Consider the following 25,627-nt stretch of genomic DNA (forward strand, 5'->3'; position numbering starts at 1 on the left):
CGTAGGATTTTTTTTGAATTTGTGCTACGTTACCCATCAAGGGTTTGCTCCATGGACTCGGGTGCCCTCCTCCTAGACCGTGTGTGACTATGGCCACCGGGCCAATGCTGACGTCCGTCGGCATTGACGGCTCCCCCTCCTCATCACAGCCATCTCCTTCCCGTCGGGGTTTTCTCCCCGTTCGGCGTACGCTCCAACCGCTTCGTTAAGAACGAAATCCCTTCTCTCCTCGTAGATGTGTAGATTAGGGTTTTCATCATTAGCATGCATTGGATTTGATTCAACTCGACTCGATTCGATTCGATTCTAATTGAATCAAATCGATTGGATTCAATCCTTCTTGTGCAGTACTGTTCATAGGCATGATAATAGTGTTTTTGCTTGTTAGGTGTTTCATGTGCATGCTTAGTAGTGTTTGATGTTCGTGCTTAGGGTTCATCATGCAAGTTAGGTAGATAAGTGATGTGTGATGTTCATGCTTAGGGTTCATGTGATATTTATCTAGATAGGTGATGTGTTTGATGTTCATCCTTAGGGTTCATGTGCTAGTTAGCTAGATAGATGTTGTGTTTGACGTTCATGCTTAGGGTTCATGTGCTAGTTAGCTAGATATGTGTTGTGTTTGATGTTCATGCTTAGGGTTAATGTGCTAGTTAGCTATATTGGTGTTTTCTTTGATGTTCATGCTTAGGGTTCATGTGCTAGTTAGCTATATTTATGATGTCTTTGATTTTTATGCTTAGGGTTTCATGTGCTAGTTTGCTATATTGGTGATGTCTTTGATGTTCATGCTTAGGGTTCATGCGCTAGTTAGTTATATTAGTGATGTATCTGGTGTTCATGCTTCGTGTTCATGTGCATGCTAGCTAGATCAGTGCTGGAATGGGCATGCCATGTTGCATGATTTCGTTACGTGCATGGTATTCATGGTAGGTAGGACCAATTTGTTTGCTACTTTAGGTAGTAATAGTACAAAATGTAGCATGACAATGCCTTGCTACTAATCGATGAGATCTTACATGACAAGGTGATGAAGACGGAGTGGGACAGTGCCGGAGGAGGAGCCCATGTCGTGGACGTCGCCGAGGCCGCCGTGGACTTCATGCCTACGAACTACTGGCTCAAGAGGGTGAACTTGCCTGGCAGGGTAGCCTTCATGAGCCTGCCACGTTCAAGGGGGCGAGCTCCTAGGACTGGACACGAGGAGGGGTCAGGAGAGCCCCTTTGATTCTATGTGCAAATCAAAGACGAGGAGGATCTCGCCATGCTCGTCATCCCTCCCAAGTTCGTGGAGGTGATGAAGGAGTGGTTAACGATCAAGATCCCGCACGTGGTCAGGCTCTCGACGAACAAGTGGTGGGAGTTCTCGGTTCAGTTCCAGAACTTCGGGGAGCATATGGTGCTTGGCCGGGGCTGGTAGTACTTCTGTTGCTGCCACATGATCGTCCCCCGCGAGCTCGTTGTGTTGCGCATCTCGGCCTCGGCCTCAAGGTTCAAATCTACAACCACGACAACTCCATCGGGTGCAGGGTGCGGTGCAGCAGGCACAACTGCATCAGTGATCTAGCTTTCGCCCTCTGAACTTTGTTAGTATGAACTTTTAATTAGTTTGTTGCGGTGATGTGAGAACTTGTTGTGAAACTAATAATATTTTGTCCAGGATTCAACGCCGTGTGGTGAAGCACGGGGCATGGAATGCTCTTGTTGTCTTAAAACTTATTCCTGTTAGCAGTATGGATGCTAGTTAGTTAGCAGTATGGGTTTATCTGTTGCTTACCTGCTTGTTTTTGTGTTGTTTGTTGTTGTTAACTTGCTTGTTTAGCTGTTGTTAGTGATCTGCTTGCTGTTGTGTATAATGTGGTGGTAAGACCACCACATTTGAATGCGTGAGCAAAACACAAACGCGTATGAAGTCAAACAATAGTGATTTGCATCTCATCACCCCTTAAACATTAATGTGAGCAACCAAACATACGGTTCTAAAATGGTCTTTGATGCAATACAGACAACCAAACAACATACAGATATTGGTTTGTTGTCTATTTTACTCAACGTGACTGGTTTAAGATGTAAATGAAATGCAGGTAATGTTCAGTCGGGGGCAACAAAATGCCCCTTGGACACCAGCGGGCTTCATGTCTCCTCCCGGAGAAGTTGTAATTTTGCACGACATGCATTATTCGCCGCAATTGCCAAGATGGAGAACATGCGATGGTCGAGCAGAGGCACTCGTTCACCATGGGTTTGCTGGGGCCTCATCCGATGCAATCGTTGAACAAGACAGAGTGGGGGATGCCGCCATGAAGACAGACAGATTCCTCTCCAAGGAGTAGAGACAATATGTATGCGGATGGCGTCAAAGAAGAAAAGTACGTGATCAACCTTTTCACTAATGGCCGTTGCCCGCCTTGTCTGGACATCTCAGTCTTGGATTCATCTTTTCATTTTTTTTGCGGGAAACCCTGAACTCAAATTCTGTGTGCCAACATGCACTTTCAAAGTTACAGTAGGAGTAGTGCCAGTACACTCCGTTTTACGCTCGATAATGATACTACAGTGGAGTAGTTACTACAGGAGTAATCTGCATGCGATTATTCATCTAACGGGAAATTTAAAATTATGATGCGTGCCATGCCATACATGAATCGCACCGATAAACAGAATACTTTCAGGCGGGATCAGTGGGGCTATGGCAGGCTAGGCGAGGAGCGTGATGATGTCGATGACGACGGTGCAGAGGTGCTCCAGCGCCTCCTCCCGCCTGGCCAGCTCCACGGGGTACGGCACCCGCTTCCTCCGGAACATCGTCCGGCACACCGCGGGGTACTCGGCGGCGGCGCCCACGTGCACGAACGCGTAGTCGTACGCCTCCTCGCCCACCGACTCCCGCGCCTCCAGCAGCGCCTCCCGCGCCTCGCCGTACTTGCCGGCGCAGGTCTTCGTCAGGAGCGCCGGCACTTGCTGCGCCCGCCCGTCGTTAACCCGCTCCGAGGTGCCCGAGGCGGCCCAGGTGGTGTTGGCGAGCGCGGACGCGGTGGCGGAGGCGTTGGCGGCTGCCGCGGAGACGGCGATGGCGCAGAGGCCGCGGAGGTCGGCGGTGGAACTGGCGGGGTCCGCGACGAGCGCGGCCACGCAGAGGTCGTAGTAGGTGGTGGCGTTGCAGGTGGACTGCACCAGCGCGCGCACCGCCGGCCCCGCTGGCGCGCCCCCCTGTTTCTGCTTGTTGTTCGAGTTCGGCTTGCCGGGCTGCGCTGGTATCGTCGGCACCGTTGATGCTGTTGCTGCACCTGCAGTACAGACGACGGAGAGGAGTAGCAGGGGCAGGAGAAGGAGCACTGGCAGCAGAGCATGTGAGGGCGCCATTGTTGCCATGCTGTCTCTCGGTCACTGTCACTAGTGTGTGAAGGGCTTCAGAGCTTGCACATGAATGGATGGGTAACACTCCCACCAGATGTGGCATGTATATATACAGATGCTCTGGGTCCGGGATGAGACATGCATGCTTGCTTCGATCGATCTTTTGCTGTTGGAACGATCGAATTTGATGAGCATTGGTTCACGGACGAACGGGCGCCACTTGCTTTTGGATGTCGCCTAGCTCGCTTCACGTGAATCGGTGATCTTTTACATCTCATCGTCCATCCAAAGACAATAAGAGAGAGGCGATTGGAGGTGGAGGCAACTCTTGCCCAGCCCAGCCCAGCCCGACGGTTGTTTTACCGGCCGCCTGCAATAACCTGTTCTTTCTTCTAAGTTTTTCTTTTGAGACAATGCTATGATCTATTGCCTCACGAGCCGTCAAATATGAACCCATCCTACGTTAGAATGACGTCTTTCACCTTTTCAACAAAGGTCTTGTTACAACAAATGTTTTGTTAAAGAAAACTTTTACAACAAAGGTATTATTGCACAAAACTTTATAATTGTGATAATGTTGTAGATTTTTTTACTTCACCATATGACGTTACATAAGAAAGTTCTACAACATAGCTGATGTTACACAAAAACTCTCGTGCAACAGAGAGGAAGCTTGTAACGCCATATAAATTTTTTGAGGGAGATAACATATACGCCATGACCGATTGGGGAACTAGATTGATGCAAGTGGTGCTCTGACTAGGTGAGGATAAGGGTGGATTTGTCGGATGTTTCCAGAAGCGATGGTACCAGCTTGCCACATCGTCCGATCACATTTGATTGAGCGGTAGCACGCAAGGCCGATTCCCCGAGAATCAGGTGGTGGAACTGAAGTGTTTTCCTTTCCTTTTACACAAGTGAAAGTTTCCTATAGAAAGGAGGATGGATGAGTTTGTTTGTGTTTTTAGTAGATTCTTTTTTTCTTTTGAAAATGATATATCTCTTGAACGATGCATTCAAATCATGAACACTTTCATCATTGTGTTTCTCACACCAAGATCTTTAAAATTAAATTTCATGTTAATAGGTTATGAAAATTATGCTACCAAAGTGAATTAACATGAACTTTAAAATTATACTACCTCATATTACCAAGTAAAACTAACTTGTGCTCCCGTGGGGTGAATCACAACTTTGCTGCCTCGAGGAAGCACAACTATACTCCCCGCGGGAGCACAACTGTGCTTCCCAAGTAAGCAAATGATGCTTCTTGCGTGGGGTGAAGCACAACACACTCAAGCTCTTGACAGACGAAAACCGAATAAATAAATAACCCCCCAAAACTAAAAACACAGAGAGAACTGGAAAAAAAAACTAGAGAAAAAACGCGTCGGGGTGGAGCGTTTAGCGTGATAGATGGTGACACTGGAGCGCGTCAGGTGGCGCTCCCACAAGGGACCTTTGGGAAGCCCACCTAGAGGGTATCATCTAGCTAGTTGCTCTATGATTACTCCATTATTCAACGTGTATCTACTACATGAAAATCACAAAAGAGTTGGACTTCTAGCCTCCGCATCGTAGATGAACGTTGCCAACAAGGGAAGGCATGGGAAATTAAACTCGGAAAAGTTTAGTTGCTGAAAATTAAGAGAAACACACATATAATATGTAGATTTGGAACCTTGAGAGTGCCATTTGATCCTCCTTTGTTCAACTAAATGAATTAGATTTTCATAATTCCACACATTTTCTAAAATAATTTATTTGATTGTACTAAGGAGGGTCGGAAGGTGCCCTAAAAGTTTAAATTTTACGTCCCTACACATAAGAAGGCTAAAAAGGTTGAAGTACACATACTAGGCCGTTACCCATACTGTTGAAAACAGGTTATTTTGCGCAAAAAGGAAAACAATCCCTGCCAACCCACTTTAGCTATATATATGTACCCACCATCAACTTTAGTTGTATGCATGTATCCTCCCAAAGCCATTGTGCTTTCATTGTCAAGCGAGCGACCCCATTCTTTGTAGAGACCCGTTGCACTTGTTGTGGTCTAAACAGACACAAAAGTCGCCGAAAGTGCATTTGTCCCTAAGTGGTATTTTGGTGTGATGACAATGTGGTATCAGGTCATTACTTCCTCAAATGTCATCTTAAAGAGATGGATGACCCCTCACTTAAAAAGAGAGAGAAAAATCCATGGTTTAGCCCTGCCTGCTGCAATTGATTCCTCTTGTGTGAGGCTGCTGATTTGTCTCGAACGTATCTACTTTTCCAAGCACTTTTGCTCTTGTTTTGGACTCTAATTTGCATGATTTAAGTGAAGCTGATTCGGAGTGATGTTGTTTTCAGCAAAACTACCATGGTATTGTTTTTGTATAGAAATGAAAATTCTCGAAATCAGACAAAAAATTTAGAGATTTTTTCTGGAATATAAAAAAATTCTGAAGCAGACAACCACCAAAGGGGGCCACCGGTTGCCACCAACCCCCTAGGGCGCGCCCTATTACCTTGGGAGGCCCACATGGCTCCGTCGACCCTAGTTCCAACCCTATAAATTCATATTCATGAGAAAAAGTAAGAGAGAAGATTTGACGCGATGGAGCTGCCGCCACCACCTATTTTTCCCTGAGAGGGCTGATCTGAAATCCGTTTGGGGATCTAAAGAGGGGGATTCATCGGCGTCATCGTCATCACCAACCCGTATCCATCAACACCTGCATGATGCTCACCGCCAGGAGTGATTATTTACTTTTTAGGCTTGCTAAACGATGATGGTATTGGATGGGATTTATCATGTAATCAAGTTATTTTCATAGGGCTTGATCCCTGTTATCCACTATGTTGTGGGATTGATGTTGCTATGACTTTGCTATGCTTAATATTTGTCACTAGGGCCCGAATGCCATGATTTCAAATCTAAAACTATAATATTTTCATGAACATGAGAGTGTTTTGGATCGTATCTTGCAAGTTGTATGCACCTATTATGTGTCATGATCCGCATACCCCATGGTGACGATAATTGAGATTCTTTTCGGTGATTACCGTAGTTTGATGAGTTTATATATTTCACTATGTGTTATTGCTTTGTTCTGGTTGCCTTAATAACCCTTAGTTTCCTTATGGACCCTGCTGTCACGGAAAGGATAGGACAAAAGATGTCATGCAAATTCTTATTATAAGCACGTATGACTATATACAGAATACGTGCCTACATTACATTGATGAATTGGAGCATGTATGATTATATAGGGTCGCGCTATTTGTCACCCTCGATGAGAAATAGTTATTCTTCATCCCTCTCTATTTTAACATTAATGCACCGTAATTTTACGTTCAGTAAATTTTTTCTTATTCTATACGTAAAAAGAGACTGTAAAAAATATAATCAACATAAAAATAATTTATGTCACGTAAAATTACGAACATACAAAAATAGTGCAATAAATACAATAAATTTATTTTTTTGTGGTCTTGTGACCTATATTTTTGTTTTTGTTTTGTTAAGTTTTACGTAGTGATTAAATATAAATGTAAGTAGTCGTATTTCAAATGTAATTTATTTGTAAATTGATCGTAAAATTATCTCGGATGAAGAATAAATTATTATATATATATATATATATATATATATAAAGCTATATATATATATATATGTATATATATATATATATACGGACCCGTATGTTTGTAGTGAACTACTCACACATCACCATGAGAGCAGCAAGGTTGATGTAGAGGCCCTCCGTGATCGAACCCCCTCCGACAGGGCAACAGAACAGGGCTTTAGATAGGCACACGACGGAATAAAGACTTGTGGTGGTGGAAAAAGTGTTTTGAAGGTTTCTTAGGGTTTTTGCGCAATATGTGAATTTATAGAACAAAGAGGAGGGCCAAAGGCGAAGGGAGGTGACCCCAAGCCATCAGGGCACCGCCACCCCCTAGGCGCGACCTGTTGGCTTGGCGCCACCCTGTGGGGCCTCCGGTCTCCTTCCGATGCTTCCATGTCCTTATTTTGTTCAGAAAAAACATTAAAAATTTCAGGGTAATTGGACTTCGTTTGGTACAGTATTCATGAAAAGCCAAAAACATGCAGAAAACAGAACTGGCACTTGGCATTGGGTTGATAGATTAGTGCTAAAAAAATATAAATCAACAAGTAAATGCCTAAAAAGTATCCTAAAATCTCTTATTTACTAATTGGAGATACCTTTAATGATCTCTCATTAATACACATCATCAGAACTAATCTAGCCGTCAGATTGTAAAATTTACGATTAAGATAAAAGTAAAACTTATGTAATGCAGATGATGTTGTTCTATAGAAAATGGGGAACGCTACGCATCCGCCGGATGATTTCTAAAAATTATCCGTCACCTAGCTAGCCGTTGGATGGCGATCTAACGCCCTGCATCCCTGCCGCATGGTTCTGAAACGACGCTCGAGTTGCGGAAACTTTCACTTTGTTGCAAGAAATAAACTTTGGATCTGTTAATTCCTGAAACAACGGTCGAGTTTCAGAAACAATTTGCTTGTTGCAGGATTTTTTTCTTCGTTTTTGCGGGAGAATTTTTTGCAACAAGGGTCATGTTTCAGGAAATTTTGCAACAAAGCTCAAGTTGCAGAACCACTACCTAGGCGGCGGGGCGGCCCGCGGGGCGGCCGGCGAGCGGCGAGCTCTAGGCGACGGGGCGGCCGGCGGGGCGGCCGGCGAGCTCTTGGCGGCGAGGCGGGGCGGCCGGCGAGCTCTAGCCGGCGGGGCGGCCAGCGGGGCGGCCGGCGAGCTCTTGGCGGCGGGGCGGGGCGGCCGGCGAGCTCTTGGCGGCGGGGCGGGGCGGCCGGCGAGCTCTAGCTGGCGGGGCGGCCGGCGAGCTCTTGGCGGCGGGGCGGGACGGTCGGCGAGCTCTAGCCGGCGGGGCGGCCGGCGAGCTCTAGGCGGCGAGGCGGCGGGGCGGCCGGCGAGCTCTTCCCGTGGAAGCCGTCGTCGCCATGCCTGGGTCCCTCGTTCTGCAACTACTTCCAAGTTGTAGAAACAATGGAGTTGTTTCAGGAAACGGGTCACGGCTCGTCCGCCCGGCCACGTGACGAACAAAGGAGACCGTGGACGCGAAATCAGGATCCGTCGGTGGGACGACAGTGTTTCCCATAGAAAATTGCATGTCACACGTCCAACTCCCCATAGAAAATTGCATGTCACACGTCCAACTCTTACGTTAGAAAAAGGGAAAACCTCACATAAGAAAACATCACATACAAAAGAAAGATACTGAAAAAACAAGGAAAGCCTCACGTACAGTACCAGAAAACAAGGAAAGCGTGATGTACGTGCACGTACTAATTTGAGGAGTCCTCCCAATAAAAAAGAAAGAGGAAGGATACGGCCGAAACAAAAAGAGTCCCCAAGAGGCACGTTAGTTCCAGGGAAAAGGTATATACCTTCAGCTTGCAAAATAAAAAAGATACATACAAAAAAAAAAGATTGTCCGCAAAAAAAACATCACACATATATATCAACTCTAATATTTCCCTAATCTATACCTAATATATATATATATATATATATATATATATATATATATATATATATATATATATATATATATATATATATAATAATAATAATAATAATAATAAAGCGGCTATTGCTTCCGTCGGAAAACCCACCGCGGCATTTTTATAAAAAAGCTCCTATAATTTTTGTTATTCAACCCGCGCTCCATCATTTATCTGCAACGCAAAAGGAAAAAACGATTCGCTGCAAAAATTATACCCGTACGCATCGCCTACTCCCGTCGACCCTGGTCCACCCTGGCCTGTGCCCAGGCCGCCGCCACACCACTCGCCGCCGCGGCCGACCTCAACCGCCACCGCTGCCGATCTCAACCCACCTGCCTCTGCGGCCGTACCTCTCCCCGCTCACTGCCCCCATTGCGGCGCTCGAGCGCATCGCGTCGACCCTGGTCCACCCTGGCCTGTGCCCAAGCCGCTGCCACACCACTCGCCGCCGCGGCCGACCTCAACCATCACTATTGTCGATCTCAACCCACCCGCCTCCGCGGTCGTACCTCTGCCCGCTTGCTGCCCCCCGTTTCGGCGCTCGAGCACAGCTTCTGGATCAAATCAACGCGACAGCTACAGTGACTCGGGATGATGCGTCTGCTCGATGCAGAACGGCGGCAGCGCGGCAGAGCGAAGTACTTGCAGGTGGAGGCGGGCCTCCATGGCTCACACGGGGAATTCCGAGGTTATGGCGCGGCAACGACGACTCCTTATGGCCAGATAGAGGCGCCTAACCCTTGCTCCCCTCATCGTATCCCCTCCTCCGGCAGGAACTCATCATCTGGTGAGATGGCCTCCCCATGCCTCCAACCGTGTGCCAAGCACCGGCAAGAAATTTTGTTTTGTGGGGATTTGTTTGCCGATGAATGAATGTATTGAATGTATGATTGTATTGTTGTAGAGACAGAGAATGGAACACTACTTTCAGTTTGTCATCTGATCCCACATTCTCTACCCCATGAGTGAAATAAGATAACAGTCAATTGATCAATTCACGTAGCCTCTTTGTTTTGCTTTGCTTGTCCCGCTCAATTTCTCATCATGATGGAATTAACAATGGACGGGTTGATTTCTCAACAAAATAGGATAGGACTGGCTACATTAGTTAGTTAGCTTATTATTTTAATAAATCAAAATGATTATAAAAAGATTAAAAGTGTATGGTATTTTTTTCTCCCGTTGCATCGCACGGGCCCTTTTACTAGTCTCTCTCTAATAATAATAAAGCAAATTCGGTTTCTGGTCGTCCGTATTGAAAATTACCCCTAAAGTTTGCATAAATTACCCACCATGCCACCGGTAAGTAATAGAAAACGTTTCACAAAGCGGAAAATCTTGGACTGTGCCGGCCCATGTAAAAACCTCCTATATTACGCTCTGCACGCTGGGAGAATATCCAGCACACCGTATGGGCCGGCCCATACAGAGGCGCCTGCTTTTAGTTCCGTTTATTTATTTATTTTCAGTTCCGATTTATTTCTTTATTTTAAATAATTTATAACTTTAAATAATCTTTAAAATTTCAATAAACTGAAAATTATAAATCAACATATTTAAAAAATTAAAATGTTTGTGACTTCAAAACTGTTCGGAGTTTTGTAAAAAAATGCTCGCATATACAATAAAATGTTTGCAATTTTATAAAAATGTTTGTACAATAAGAATAGTCCATGATCTCAAATACAATTCCATGTATTAAAAACTATTAAATGCATTTATCAAAATGCTTTCTAATTCAAAATATGTTCTAAAATTTGAAAAATAGCTAATGCCTGTTTTGTTAGTTTCTCTTTTTTATTTAAAATTTTCCGTTCCATTTTTGTTTATTTATAATTTAAATAATTTAGAATTACAAAAACTTTTGCTTATTAAAAAATAGGAATTTGGATTAAAATGCTGAAGAATTTTTATTTTGAATTAAAAATAAGATTCAAAAAAGCGCCGGATTTTTATATTTTTTGCAAATTCCAAAACAATGTCCATGAATTTAATAAATATATTACTGATTTATAATAATGTTTGTTTATTCAGAAAAACTTCATGCATTTCAAAAAATGTTTGTGAATTTAAAATAAAATCCTCCAACATCAAAAATTATGTTCGTATTTTCTTGAATTGGTGGCCAATTCAAAAGGAAATATTTAAACCCGTTCGAAATATAAAAAATATTCACGATTTTTAGTAAATGTTTGTAAATTGTAAAAAATGTTCTTGATTTTAAAATCGTTCCCATATTTGTAAAATTGTTCACGAAAGATCTAATGTATGTAGTTAAACATTAATACTTCTAAGTCTTTGTGACAATATACCTGTGTTAATTTTGAAGAATACACTATTGGATGGATCGGATTATTATTTTATGTTTTCTAAAAAAAATCTTGAAATTCAGAATAAATCTTTGAATTACCAAGATTTTTTACAACCATGATATATATTTTTTGAAAATGCAAAGATTGCTTCAACTTGTTAATAAATTTAAAAGAAGAAACATTTTCTTGCGTTTGTGCACAAAAATTTCAAATCAAGCGATGATATATAAACATAATGTGATCACCATCATTGGAGATTATGTTTTTTTCTTCCGTGGCAACGCACGAGCCATTTTGCTAGTAATAATAAAGCAGCCACTGCTTCTATCGTACGTCATAATATTTACCCTCGAAGTTGCGAATAATTACCCACCATGCCACCCGCAAGTGAGAAAAACGGTTCGTTCGTACACACCGGCTGTTGAAATTGGTTAAAAGCGGTCAATCCTCCAAATTATCACGACCACGAAGGTGTCGTGCTGGTTGGACTGGTGCGCTTATGGCTAGGCAGCCTGGGTTTGAATCCCGTCCTTGCTCCTTTATTTCTGCCCTCTTTTCTCTTTGATTTTTTGATGGGTGTAGGATATAACTCTTCCAAATGTGTGCTTACTTGACGAGTTGCACTTTTTTGCCCAACTAATCTTTTTTACCTTCTTATTTTCATTTTTACGCGGAGATTCAAAATGTTTTTCGAGATAAACATATTATTTAAACCAGAAATTCGAATCTAACATATTTTTAAAATTATGTTTTGGTTGCAACCTTAATTAATATTTTAATACCTTCTTTATATGTGGTATTTTGAAAATGTCTATTGTTTATGTTTCATACTCATTTAAATGTCGTAAATATGATTATTTGATGCTCTCACAATAGCAATTATTGGCATTATATGGGATGTTCATTCCTATCGGATACTATATGTTGAAGGTTACACTACGTACATAGTCATCATCTTGATTTCGTATAGTGTACAATAATCATCCTATAGACGATGATGTATATGAAGCTGCTAATACAAGTTTTATATAAACCAGTGGCTTTCGATATTGTTTGAAATTATGTTCATAATTTCTTTTTTAAGAATATCAGTGTTGATATGCAACATTAAACATATGATACGTGTGTCCTTACAGATTGATTATTTTCAGTGAAGTTGCCTAATATGTTTGCAACCAAATTAAGTCTCGACTTGAATTAAATTTACAAACACATATATCAATAAAACAAAAATAATGCTCTTATGCACATGTTATTATTGAATACTAAAATATACCTTTTATTTTCATTATAATAAAATATTTGTTGGGCATCACTGAGGAAAAACGATAACAAAGGCGCAAACATATACGGCAAGGCGACAACTAGGTAGATATTTCTGTTGTATGATGAAATGTAAACACCTTTAATATATTTCAAAAAACATCCTACCTTTATGTTTTTTCACATCACCACTTATCATGTTCCTTGTTGTATTGCATAATAAAAAAATTCAAAATATTTGATAATATCATGAAGTATGTTTAAGAGATGATTTTTTTTTCTCCCGTTCCAACGCACGGGCATGTTTGCTAGTGAAAATAAAGAATAGATGCCAGTCCGGTTATACAAAGAGAAAATACACGTATGTGTTCTAGATTAAAAAATAATAATTAATCTCATTGTACAAAAGGAAGACCTATAGCCATGTGATAAAATAAACTAGGCATGGACATACAAAAAATACTCCCCAATGGCTCTCTCATACACCATCACTATCATTGTCTAATATTTCGATATGTCAAATCGTCTAATTGTAACACAAGTAAGAAGAATATGATACATTAGCATGCATAAGAAAATTTTCATATAAACCTATTAATAAATATCAATTGAATGGTGATAGGCATTAGCAAGGCAGACTCTTTATAATTTCAATTCACAACCGCATCCATGGAAGTTTGAATATTTAGGGCTAAAATATTTTATCAATTATTACGAGATACAAATATCTAAGATTATTCTAGATTGAAATATTCTCAAATAAGAATAGCCGTTATTCATAGTTAATAAGGAGCACTGCCTAATGCACTATGACACGAGTAGCATTATACTTTGGGTACATATATACACTATACGTGGGCATGTGCAGCCCGGCCCGACCCGACCCAACCCAAAAATCCCGAGCCGGGCTGGGCCTATTTGTCCCATCGGGCCGGGCTCAGGCCGGAAAGTTGAGCCCAATGGTTAGTTCGGGCCGGGCTCGGGCCTATGAAGAAAAATAAAATTGCATCGCGATCGGACCGGGCCTGTCGGGCCTAGTCGGCCTTTTTATGGTTGGGGCCGGGCTTGGGCCGAAAATTTAGGCCCGACGACCGGGCCGGGCCGGGCTCGAGCGTGGGTTTTTAGCGTTGGGCTTTTTTTTGGCCCGGCCCGAGTAATGCCCAGGTATAATATACATTGACCGCGACAAAGTAATACAACCTGAAATAAAAGGAATCCGACACTGAGTGGAACACATATCCACTAAAATAGTAGTCACTACAATTATCTTTAAATACACACGTCTTCTAATTATTTAGTTTAACAAATATTTTATATAGTCAGCATCTTTTTAATCTGTGAGTCAATGGAACACAGATCCACCTACAAATATAGTAATTGGAATTTCTTGAAAACACCATTTACCTCTCCTAATATTTGCAAATAATTGATGCATACATCATACTTGAAAAACAAAACTAACCATGCAACATATACCTCTCACGCTTTGATTTTTGTTGAGTGGTACGTGTTTGTAGTATATCTTTCTCCAACTTTGTTGAGTTGTGTCATATATGCTACAATGTGGATTGAGTAAGCCAAAAAGACGACGTGTATCTTGTCATATAGATCAAATTATTTCATACTTGGTCGATCCCTTAGTATGCCGTGTAAAATGCACAAAGAGGCATTTCTTGCTACTATGACATGAAGGCTTCATATTTTTGCGGAAGATAAATGAGAACCTATAATTAAGCTTATAATGCATGTGATTGTTACATGATGTTAGTACTTGATAACTTAGCATCTATCCAATTGTATGATATCTGAAACTTCAAGAAGTGCATTTTACAAAAAATATAATTTTATTAATATCTAGGCCACGCGGATGCACGGGTAGATGACTAGTGATAATATAATAGCATGGTACAATAAAAAATTATAGATACGTTCGAGACGTATCAACATCTCCAAGCTTAATTCTCTCTCGTCCTCGAGTAGGTAAATGATAAAAACAGATTTTTTAACGTGACATGCTACCCAACATGTAATCTATGGCACGTATGATCATTGTGAAATGATGAATTAACAAACATCAACATAGTAATATCCATGAACATAAGTAACATAATCATAAATTTTCAAAATTTACGATCCTCGAAGAATGTTTACCCCCATTAATTTTATCTTATTAGCATGACATGGCTTCGTATTAACCACATAAATACAAATATCAAGCACCACAGTGTTAAGCTAGGCAATTGGATCATACTTTTTAATGTGCTTTAGCTTTTTATTCCCCACTCAATACATGAGCGTTAACCATGAACATGACATATACGTGGAATATAATATGGTGGTAGGTTTAAAAGGCATAAAAGTGGAGAAGAAAGTCTCGCATGAACTAGGCAGATCAACGGGATATGGAGATGTCCATCAATCGATATCAATGTGAGGAGTAGGGATTGCCATGCAAGAGATGCACTAGAGCTATAAGTGTATGAAAGCTCAACTGAAGCTAAGTGGGTGTGCATCCAACTTGCTTGCTCATGAAGATCTCGAACATTTGAGGAAACCCGTCATTAGAATGTACTAGCCAAGTTCTGTAATGAAGAAAAATTACCACTAGCATATGAACATGAAAAAACGTGAGACTCTCTATATAAAAAACATGATGCTACTTTGAAGCACAACTGTGGAAAAATAGATAGTAGCATTGTCCCTTCTCTATTTTGTCTCATTTTTTATTTTCCCCTTTTTATTTTAATTTTACTCCAGAGTCTCATGCCGACTTGTGGGGAAATCATTGTCTCCAGCATCCTTTCCTCATTGAGATAGTGCCCTAATAATGAAAAGTGCCACACTTCTATTTGCTTACAACCCAATATGAAAAACTACTAAACAATATGACTCCATATGAATGCCTCTAGTAGTGTACCAACATGTGAAGTGATCTAGCGTAACATGTATAATAATGATGAATGGTGTCTTTGCCACAAATACTATGTCAACTACATGATGATGCAATGCAATATGACAATGAGTGTACTAGTCATATGATGTAACGGTGGAAGTTGCATGGAAATATATCTCAAAATGGCTATGGAAATGCCATGATAGGTAGGTATGGTGTTGTTTTTAGGAAGATATAAGGTGGCTTATGTGCAATAGAGCACATCATGTCACGGGTTTTGGATGCACCTGGAAAGTTTGCACCGATCCTCGAGGTGAGAATGGGCAATGCACGGTACCGAAGAGGCTAGCAAATACGAGGAGGTGAGAGTTTGTACATCCATGGATTTAGATTAGTAATAAACACTCCTATACTTATTGCAAGTTTTTATTAGCTCTCTCGAAGCAAAGTACTACTCCCATGCCCCTAGGAAAGAGGTTGATAGAGTTAACCATCGCGCACCCCAGACCTAAACAACACTTGGATTTCAACGAGGAATAATATGCTCACACATCATCGCCATGCCAAAATAGATATTTATAAGAACAATAAATAAACACCCTTTAATTGTTGATATTTTTACTAACCAACAATCATGCACTCATGCCCTTTCTTATTACCACATCAATATCATTAACCCAAAATTTCTCTTTTATGTGCCACATGAAGGTTTTGATTATGCACTTCTTGAATACCTATTATTTTGGATTTGTCTTATAACCCATGAAAATTACCGTCACTATTTATGAACTCACGAACAAAGTTAAGCGAAGAATGAGAGTGCAATTATTTCTACAAAATCTATACGCCACCATGCTCTAAAGGATATCAGTGAAGTAATAGAGCAACTGCTTATAAAGTTATAAGTCAAGCACATAGAGTATTTAACAAATCATGGTGAACATGTGTCTCTCTCAAGTGGGTTTGCCCATCAAATAATGATTGTGTAAAACTAAAACAAAACAAAACTATAATACATGATGCTCCAAGCGAAACACATATCATGTGATGAATAAAAATGTAGCTCCAAGTGACATACTGATGGATTGAGACGAAACAGGGGATGCCTTCGGGGGCATCCCCAAGCTTAGACGCTTGAATCTTCATAGAATTTGACTTGGAGTGCCTTGGGCATCCATAAGTTTAGGCTCTTTGTCGCTCCTTATTCCTTCATTCATCGTGATAACACCCAAAAATTTAAAACTTGAGCACACAAAATTCAACAAAAAACTCGTGAGTTCTGTTAGTAGGATAGGCAAATCGTAAACATTAGGCACTGTTATAAATTAATTCATATTTTATTAGTGATTAACCTAATGTATTCTAACTTCTCCATGACTTATACCCCCCGATATAATCCATAGCATTGTCAAAACAAGCAAACGATGCAAGCAAAAAACAAAATCTGTCTAAAACGAGACAGTCTAGGGTGATGAGCGAATACACCATACTTCTGTAACTGCGAAATTCTGAAAAGTTAGGATAATGTGAGGAATTTGTATACCAGTACTGTTTAGAGAAATTCAGGTTAGAAGTAGATTCCAATAAAATCAGCAAAATTCAACACTAGACGGAAAAGTTTTTATTTTTGCACCGCATCAATTCTACTTATCATTCAAATCATCCCAAAGGCTTTACTTGGCATAAACACTAACTTAAACATAAACACACAATCATTATAGTAGAAATAATCATGTCATCTCATACAAAAATAAAGTAGAACAAGAAAAATAAGTTAACTATTGGGTTGCCTCCCAACAAGCACTATTGTTTTATGCCCCTAGCTAGGCATAATGCATAGTTTCAAGTGTTGTAGTAGTCATGAGAAAAGTTCATTGTACTATAATCATATTCCCTTATCTGAGCAGCAAGTTTTCTAATAGGTAATTATAAGTAATTAAAGGGACTAAACTGCACAACACAAGGGTCTGTGGGATCTATCTCGGGAGGAAGAGGAGGCTCCTCCTTAGGCTTTTCAATAAGAGTCAACTTTTCATTGTATAGGTTTCAATAAAGTTACTTCCTCAATTCTTTCTCAAGCACATGACCCAACCCAAGATTTGGCATGATATATTGATCATTTTGTTCAAAACATTTATCGGCTAAGACATTAGGTGGAACCTTCTTTCTAAGATTTTCATTATAAGCAACATAATCAGTTAATCTTCATTTCCTTATTTATTTCATATCATAAATAATTCCTTCTATTGGTGGGCACTCAACATTAACCTTGTAATGAGCAAATATTTCTCTTGCCTCTTGCATAATATGTTTAAATTCATGAACAAGAAATATTGTTGTTAAGAATTTACTAGAAGCATCCTGAACATTAGAAAACTATCAAAAGAACCATTTGTATGGAGGGATGCATATGCATATTAGCACTACCTATGCGTAATTTCTTTTTTTGCATAATAGGATCTCCTTTACAAGGATCATAATCCACAGGATTATCAAGTTTTTCCTTGGCAACTTCATCAAACTTTGTTTTAGCATCATCATTGACAAGTGAAGTTGGATACTCTAAAGCTTCCACGCTAGTGGCGAAATGGAACACCCTAGTGTAATGGTACAATAACCTCACCCTAATGTGTCATGTCATCATGCTTTATTAAGCCAAGTGCCACTTGTTAAAAATCAAAACTAAATTCAAATTTTAAATGAAGTCAAATAAATTATTTCTTCAAAGTGTGAATGGAAAATATTAGTTGGGTTGCAAATATTCACTAAGTAATTGTCATGTAGGAACCAACATTATTTGAAATAATTAAATACCCTTAACATATTTAAAACTGAACTAGTATCTTTTATTTGAACCAATTTAATTTAAGAAAGCGGTTAATATTTTCAAAATATCTAAAACTTGTTGGGCGAGTTGAAACCACGCCTAGTATTTATGTGCTAAATATTATGTTCAATTAAATTCATTTGGAGCTAAATTAAATGCAAAACAGTAGAGAATTAAAGAAAAATAAAGAGCTAAGGAACTACTGTGCACATGGACCTTAGTTGCACAGTGCACCGCACCCCAACCCACGAGCAGCCTTTCCCCTACATCACGCTATAGGAGGCAGAAGTGAACCGTGGCAAGCATCCAGCCGCCATGGCCATGGATGGCCTCCACGTCCTCCCACGTGGCCTATAATTGCGTCCAACTGAAACCTAGCCCTTGCTCGTCTGATCCCCTCTCGTTCCCCATCGAGCCCCCTCCTATCTGGCTCGAATTTGAGCTCATGAGCACATGCGGTCACCGCTGCCTCATCCTTGTTGACGCGTCCAACTGCCTCAGCAGCGTGCGGGAGCACTCCCTCGGGGTTCGTCCTGTGTTTTGAAATTCGGCCGTAAAAAATGGATTTCGGCCGAATTTCGGCCATCTCGGCCTGGGGCGAGATCTATCTTTCCGCCGAAATTGATCAAATTTGTTGAATTTTGGTCAAATTTTAATCAAATTTGAGTCAAATTTTGGCCGAAAAATTTGAAAATGGCCGAAATTCGGCCATCTCGGCCTAGGGCGAAAAAATTGTCAAACCGAAAATCAAAATGCTGGGTTCGTCATGCTCGTTCGCATCCATTCCGAGCCTCGGAGCAAGCCAAGGAGCTGCGTAGTCGGCGCCGTCATCTTCTTCTTCCTTTGGCCGTCGCCATCTCACCGTTGCCGCCGTCTCTCCGGTCCACCCCATGCCTTCCTGAGCACATCATAGGCTCTATGGTGGGGTCCTCCATGGATTCCCCCATCCCCCCATCAATCTCTCTCCGTGTCATCGTGTTGAGTTTGCCATGGCCGCCTCGAAGCTTTGTGTCTACCCACGTGTTCGGCCCCTTGCGCCTGCCCGCGCCCACGGTTGCGCACCTCCTACTCATGTTACACTCGTCTGTGTGTGTCCGCAACCACTGGTTGGTGTTTGCTAGACGCGTTGCTGCTGCGCTGATGTGCACTGCTGCCTATGCTCCTCTACATGTTGCTCTGCTTCCTGTCGCTAGTGCTGCCTGCTGCTCTTCCCGCTGGTGTTGCACCCGTCTCTGCTGCCACGCAAGCCGGCGCCTAGCCGCGTCTACTGCCACTCCCCACCGTGCCCTAGCCGGGCCCAAGTCCACGCGTGAGACTTACCCCCAACGGCTACTGCTGCTGTTGCTGGCCATCGCCAATGCCATGGCCGAGCGGCAGTGTGTACTGATACTTGTGATCTGCGTTGGATTTTCCGTGTAGAGGAACTCGCAATCGCAACACAAAGTGGATAAGTATTTTGATTAGTTATGAAACCAAGGTTTATCCAACCAATAGGAATATCAATCCACAACCGTCTTCGGTGGGTGCACACAAAAGAACAAACAGCTTGCACCCAACGCAGGCAAGAGGGTTGTTAATCGCCTTAGTCTCGTTGTTTGCAAGAGAATGAGTGATACGTCCCAAACGTATCTATAATTTCTGTTTGTTCCATGATCTTTTGGGTGACAATGTTATAAGTTTTGCTACACTTTTATATAATTTTACACATATTTGGACTAACCTACTAACTCAGTGCACCCAGTATCAGTTTCTGTCTGCTGATGTCTATTTTGCACGGGCTTTTACCCAATTTTTCGAAGCCCGAAAAAAATCCAGAAAAAATATATAAAAAATCAGCGAAACAAAAGCTTCGGGATCATCGAAGGAGGGCCACAGGGGGGCCAGGGGCCTCCAAATCGGCCTGCTGGCGCAGCCAGGCCCTAGGCCGCGCCAGGAGGTCGCTTGGGTGGGTCCCACCTCCTATGGTGCTCTCCATTGGCCTATATTTAGTGTTCCGTCAGGAAACCCTCGCAGACTTTCTGGAATTGCGAATTTCTCCATTGTTCCGCCACCGCATCGCTTCCAAGATCGGGAGCGTGAGGAGACCTCTTCCCGACACCCTGCCGGAGGGAGGATTGACCTCCGGGAGCTTCTCCACCGCCATGGACGCTTCCCGAACGTGCCGTGAGTAGTCCTCCTTGGACCATGAGTCCATGACCAGTAGCTATGTGATGTTTTATCTCCGATCTTGTGCTTCAATGGTTAGTCCTTGTGAGCTGGCCTACATGACCAAGGCATCTATGTAATTCTCTTGCTATTGCTATGCTCGGTTTGTTGGGATCCGATGGATTATGAGATTATGTTCAGATTGTTATGAGTTATATATTTGATTATCCTTTTTATATTATGTTCCTTAGTGATTCTTGCATGTTCTTCGTTGTTTTTTATTGCTTTGGCCAAGTAGTAGATCGTAACTCCAAGAGGGAGCGCTATGCATGATTGTGGGTTCGGGCCCCTCGATGTCTAGCTTGAGTGACATGTGACAGCCCAAGACCGATGCCCCAGAAGATTCCACTCTTTTGCGGTGCTGACGTATGATTATTTTATTTGTCGCATCATCATCGCATCATGCATGTCATCATTTCTCTTGCGTGCTTGTCTTGGTGTCTAGTTGCACCTTGGTGATTGTGAGTGTGAGTGCTTGGTGAGTGTGCCTTTGTGTTTGTTGTGTGATTGGGTGCCTAGGATTCTTCTCAAAACCCTGTTGCACCGCGGACCTAAAACCCTCCTCTCCCCTCCTAATTTGTTTTTGTGGTTTTGCTTAGTTTCCGTTTTAGCCCCCGTTTAAAAAAAATCATCTTCTTTTAAAATGTCCTTTTATTAAATGTGCGGGCAACCCCTGGGTTTTATTTTAAATTATTTTCTCCTTTCATTTTATTTTAAAACCGCCTCATTTTCTTTTCTCTTTTAAAAAGCTTATTTTTTCTTCTTTAAATAAAAGAGGATTTATTTTATTCTTCAAAAGGGTTTTATTTTTATTTGTTTAAAAATGCCCAACCTATTTTATAGTTGGGTATTTTCTTTTTTTCAAGGAGCCAAAAATCATTTTTTTTACGTTGTTAAAATCGTTTTATCTTAGAGTGTGTTTTTCTGTTTTTTTTAAAAAGGGAAAAAAACCCAAAGGGGAGGCCCGAGGCCAAGGCCCAGCAGTCCCCAACCCTAGCGAGCCCCCTCGTCCCCTGTTTCCCTCGTCCTCCCGCAGCTACCGAGCCCCTTTGTTCTTCCCCTCGTCGCGCACCTCCTCCTCGCCCGATCCCTTCTTCCACCTCGCCTCTCCTCGTCTCCCCGCGCCGCCCTAGCCTCCAGTCCCCGTGCTCGCTCGCCTCCCTTGCGCCGCCGCCGTGCCAGCTCCTCTCGGCGCCTTCCGCTCGTCCTCGCCCCTCCCTCCTGCTGCCTGGCCGCTTCGATGAGAGCCCTCGCCGCCGGCGACCCTCGCGACCTCTGCCAGGGTTCCCCTCGCCGCGCCGCAGTGGGGCCTCGCCGGACCGAGCCGCGCGCCCCCATCGCGCCCATGTCCCGCGCCGGCCCGAGGTCGCCCCTGCCGTAGCACCTTCAGCGCCGCCCCATGGAGCTTCGATCCAGCAGCTAGAGTGCCCCAGCCCCGCCCGTCCAGGTCGATCCCGTGCCCTGCATCGCCTCCCTCTCCTTCTCTAGTTCTCTTCCTCCTGTAACTTCTCTCTCTCCTCTCCCCCGAGCAGGACCTCCATGGCCGCAGAAGGAGCTCGCCGTCGTGGCATGAGGACTCTCACCAACCGCCGGGAACAGAAGGATCCTATAGTCCACGTCGCAGATCTGGCTCCCTCCGTCTTCCTCGCGTTGCTGGAGACCCATTGCCCTGCGCCTCCGCCATGGTCTCATGTGGTGTCGCAGCTCTGCCATGGCCATCGTCCGGGACGCGCAAAGGAGCTCTCTGCCATGGCGCCCTCGGAGGCCCCCATCTCTAGTGCCTCGCGTGTGACCTTCTCGGCACCGAATCCGGCCCGGATGCCCTAGACCCCGACCTCCCTCTCGCATTCCGAGAAACTCCATGCCGCGTCTCTGTTTTCCCTGTTGTAAGCACCGGTCTGAAATCTGTTTCTGTTTGACCAGCTCTGGTCTGCTTGTTTTGGTTATTTTAGCTGGATGCTATAGATTACCATGAGAACGTTAGTAGCCCAGTTGGCTAGCACAACAGCTTTGCACCACACAGGTCCTGGATCGAATCCCAATCGTTGCATAGTATTTTTTTGGGTTTTTTGCCTTTCTAGCACAACAGCTTTTGCCATGTTTAATGGTTGTGTAGTCAATTTAGTCAAGTACTTATTAGTCTCGTGGTAGAACTACTAGTGTCCATCCAACGGATTTGGGGTTCGAATCCCAGAGTCCCCTATATTTTTTTGCACAGCCAGGTCGGCCTTTGTTTCAGTCATGTTCATTGGGGAGCTGGCTCTGCGGATCACATCTCCGTGGTCTCTCTTTTATTTTCACCGTGTGTATTTATTTATTTTTCTTTTGCATGCATGTCGCATTCATGGCATAATATCTTGTGTCGCACGTATGTTTGTCCGTAGCTCCGTTGGAGATGTGCCAGATATGTAAATGGACCAGAACGACGAGTAGAATCATGTGAACCACTGTGTTTTGCCGTTTAGTAAACCTAAAAATGTGATTAGCACAAATCTGGACAGAATTAAGATTTAACGCGTGGGGTCATTTCGGAGATGCTATAAGTTGTTTCGGGCCTCATTTAAAATGCATAGATAGGTAGTTATATTTCTGCTTCACCCCTTACCATGTTAACAACATTTTAATATCGTCGTGTTAATAATCGGGAGTGATCTAAATAATTAAACGTGGAGTTTCGTCAATATGCAAATCATTGCATATTGAGCTTCACTTAATGTGTAGTGTTTTATTGTTGTGATTGCCATGTCATCCCTTGCATGTTGAACTGTTCATGCATCATAGTAGGATGTGCATCATGTTGTGCATCGTGTGGTGAATATCTGTGTTGATGCTTGTTATCGGTTTCCCCCGTCTCGATAGAGCTCCGCAAGCGTGTTGGATGTGAGGACCCGTTCGACTACGTCGGTTCGTCTGCTTCACGGAGCCATTCTTCTTCCAAGCGGGATCTCAGGCAAGATGACCATTTCCCCAGATACCATTACTATCATTGCCATGCTAGTTATTTCGATGCTTTCGATTATGTCTCGTTGCCTACCACCTGTTAAATGTCAGCCCCTCAACAATGCCATGATTACCTTCAACCTGTTCGACCTAGCAAACCACTGATTGGCTATGTTACCGCTGCTTAACCCTGTTGTTAGCGTTGCTAGTTGCAGGTGCAGTTGCTTCCATGTGATAACATGGGTTCCTTGTCTTATCACCATATTAAATGCTATTTAATTTAATGCACCTATATACTTGGTAAAAGGTGGAAGGCTCGGCCTTTCTAGCCTGGTGGTTTGTTCCACCATTGCCCCCTTAGTTTCGGCTACCGGTGTTATGTTCCACAAACGAGCGCTCCTAACACGATCGGGGTTGTTATGGGGACCCTCTTGATAATTCGTTTTAGATTAAAGCCGGTCTGGCAAGGCCCAACATTGGTACTACATTTGCCCAACATAATAATTTTGTTAATACTGAAAGCATAGGGCGTCATGAACCCAGGAGTAATTCTACATAATACAGGGAGGGCCAGTGCTGATGGTGCTGGTCCAAAACAGAGCACTCTGCGGGGCCACCGCGAGGAAACTCGAGGTTTTGTACTCGTACGCGTAGCTTATCCGTCGTGTCCTAAGAACGAGATACGCGGCTCCTATCGGGATCGTCGACACGCCGGGCGGCCTTGCTGGATTAGTTTTACCTTTGACGAGATATCTTGTGCATCGAGATTCCGGTGATGCTTTGGGTAATCTCAGAGTTGAGGTTTTCCACTAGGGAATCCGACGAGATCGCGAGCTTCGTGATTGAGGATTTCTATGCGGCTTGTGGTAATTTGTGATGGACTAGTTGGAGCACCCTGCAGGGTTAAATATTTCAGAAAGCCGTGCCCGCGGTTATGTGGCAACGTGGAAACTTTGTTTAACACTCGTTCTAGATAACTTGAAGTAACTTAATTAAAATATGCCAACCGTGTGCGTAACCATGACTGTATCTTTCGTGAGTTCCTTCTCCGATCGAGGACACGGTGGGGTTATGTATGACGTAGGTAGGTGTTCAGGATCGTTCATGTGATTATCAATAGTTCACGTCCGTTATGCGTAGATCATCCCCCTCTTATTTCTGGTACTCGTAAGTTTAGCCACCAGATATATGCTTAGCCGCTGCTGCAACCTCACCACTTAACCTGATCTCACCCATTAAGCTTTGCTAGTCTTGATAGCCTTGGAAATGAAATTGCTGAGTCCCCTGTGGCTCACAGATTACTACAACACCAGTTGCAGGTACATGTAAAGGTTACTTGACGCGAGCGCGTTGATTGTTCATTTGCAGTTGCTTCTTCTTCTTCTTCATCATCGATCTAGGATGGGTTCCAGGCCGACAACCTAGGATAGCAAGGATGGACGTCGTTCTTATTTTTCTCGTTTGATTTCGTCCGTAGTCAGACCCTGCTCTTACTCTTGATGATTATGTAATGTACTGATGTGACTCTGATGTAGCTTGTGGCGAGTGTAAGCCAACTCTGTACATATATCTCTTCTTTTCAGTACACGTACTTGTAACGATATCCATTCTTGCGACACGACGAGATGCGCTTCTATCCCTAACGAGACCTTCGTGCCAAATTGAGGATAGGGTCGCATCTTGGGCGTGACAAGTTGGTATCAGAGCAGTACCGACCTAGGAGCCCCCTTGATTGATCGAACTTGGTCGAGTCGAGTCTAGTGAAAAAACTGCTTTGAGTCTAGTTATATATCAGAGAGTAGGATTCTTTTTTCTCCTCTTCTATGCTCTCGTGAGGAATCTTGACGTAATAATTTAATTCTACTCCTCTTCTCACTCAAAATTTTTTTTAGGATCACGCGGATATTTTTGGAATCTATATGATGCCGATGTGACGGAGTTCTGTCTTCGTGCCTCCTATCTGCTCTAAGTCTCAGGGGAGTTGAGCTCCAGGGGATTCTTGAGCACATCGTTATCATTCAGATTTCGTAATATCTCAGAACGAAGGATGTTCGTAATTGCTTCAATACTAGTAGTGGCGAGATAACCTCGATGTCCCCAGTACTGGTGCAGATTGTTCGGGAGTACTGCCATATTTTGTATCGTTGTGATCACGAGGGTTTGTTGTAGATGAAGGTCCGAGATTCTGGTTGTGTGTTGACGGATGTGATACAGGTGACGGGTTAGTATAGGAGTTGTGTGATAATACTCCTTGTATCCGTGTACCAGAT

General features: G+C 42.8%; 1 protein-coding gene across 1 annotated transcript; it reads right to left on the bottom strand.

The window, feature by feature from the left end:
- Positions 1-2,370: 2,370 nt before the first annotated feature.
- LOC123440466 (pectinesterase inhibitor 28-like) lies at positions 2,371-3,552 on the bottom strand. The gene has a single exon (XM_045117031.1). It carries the CDS (start codon positions 3,370-3,372, stop codon positions 2,698-2,700), a length of 675 nt encoding a protein of 224 aa, XP_044972966.1. The 5' UTR covers positions 3,373-3,552; the 3' UTR covers positions 2,371-2,697.
- Between the last annotated feature and the right edge of the window lie 22,075 nt (positions 3,553-25,627).

The sequence above is a fragment of the Hordeum vulgare genome, chromosome 3H (genome assembly GCF_904849725.1).
Source record: "Hordeum vulgare subsp. vulgare chromosome 3H, MorexV3_pseudomolecules_assembly, whole genome shotgun sequence".
NCBI lineage: Eukaryota > Viridiplantae > Streptophyta > Magnoliopsida > Poales > Poaceae > Hordeum > Hordeum vulgare.

Coding starts and splice junctions, on each gene's coding strand:
- LOC123440466 (XM_045117031.1), bottom strand. CDS start 3,372: ATGGCAACAATGGCGCCCTCACATGCTCTGCTGCCAGTGCTCCTTCTC.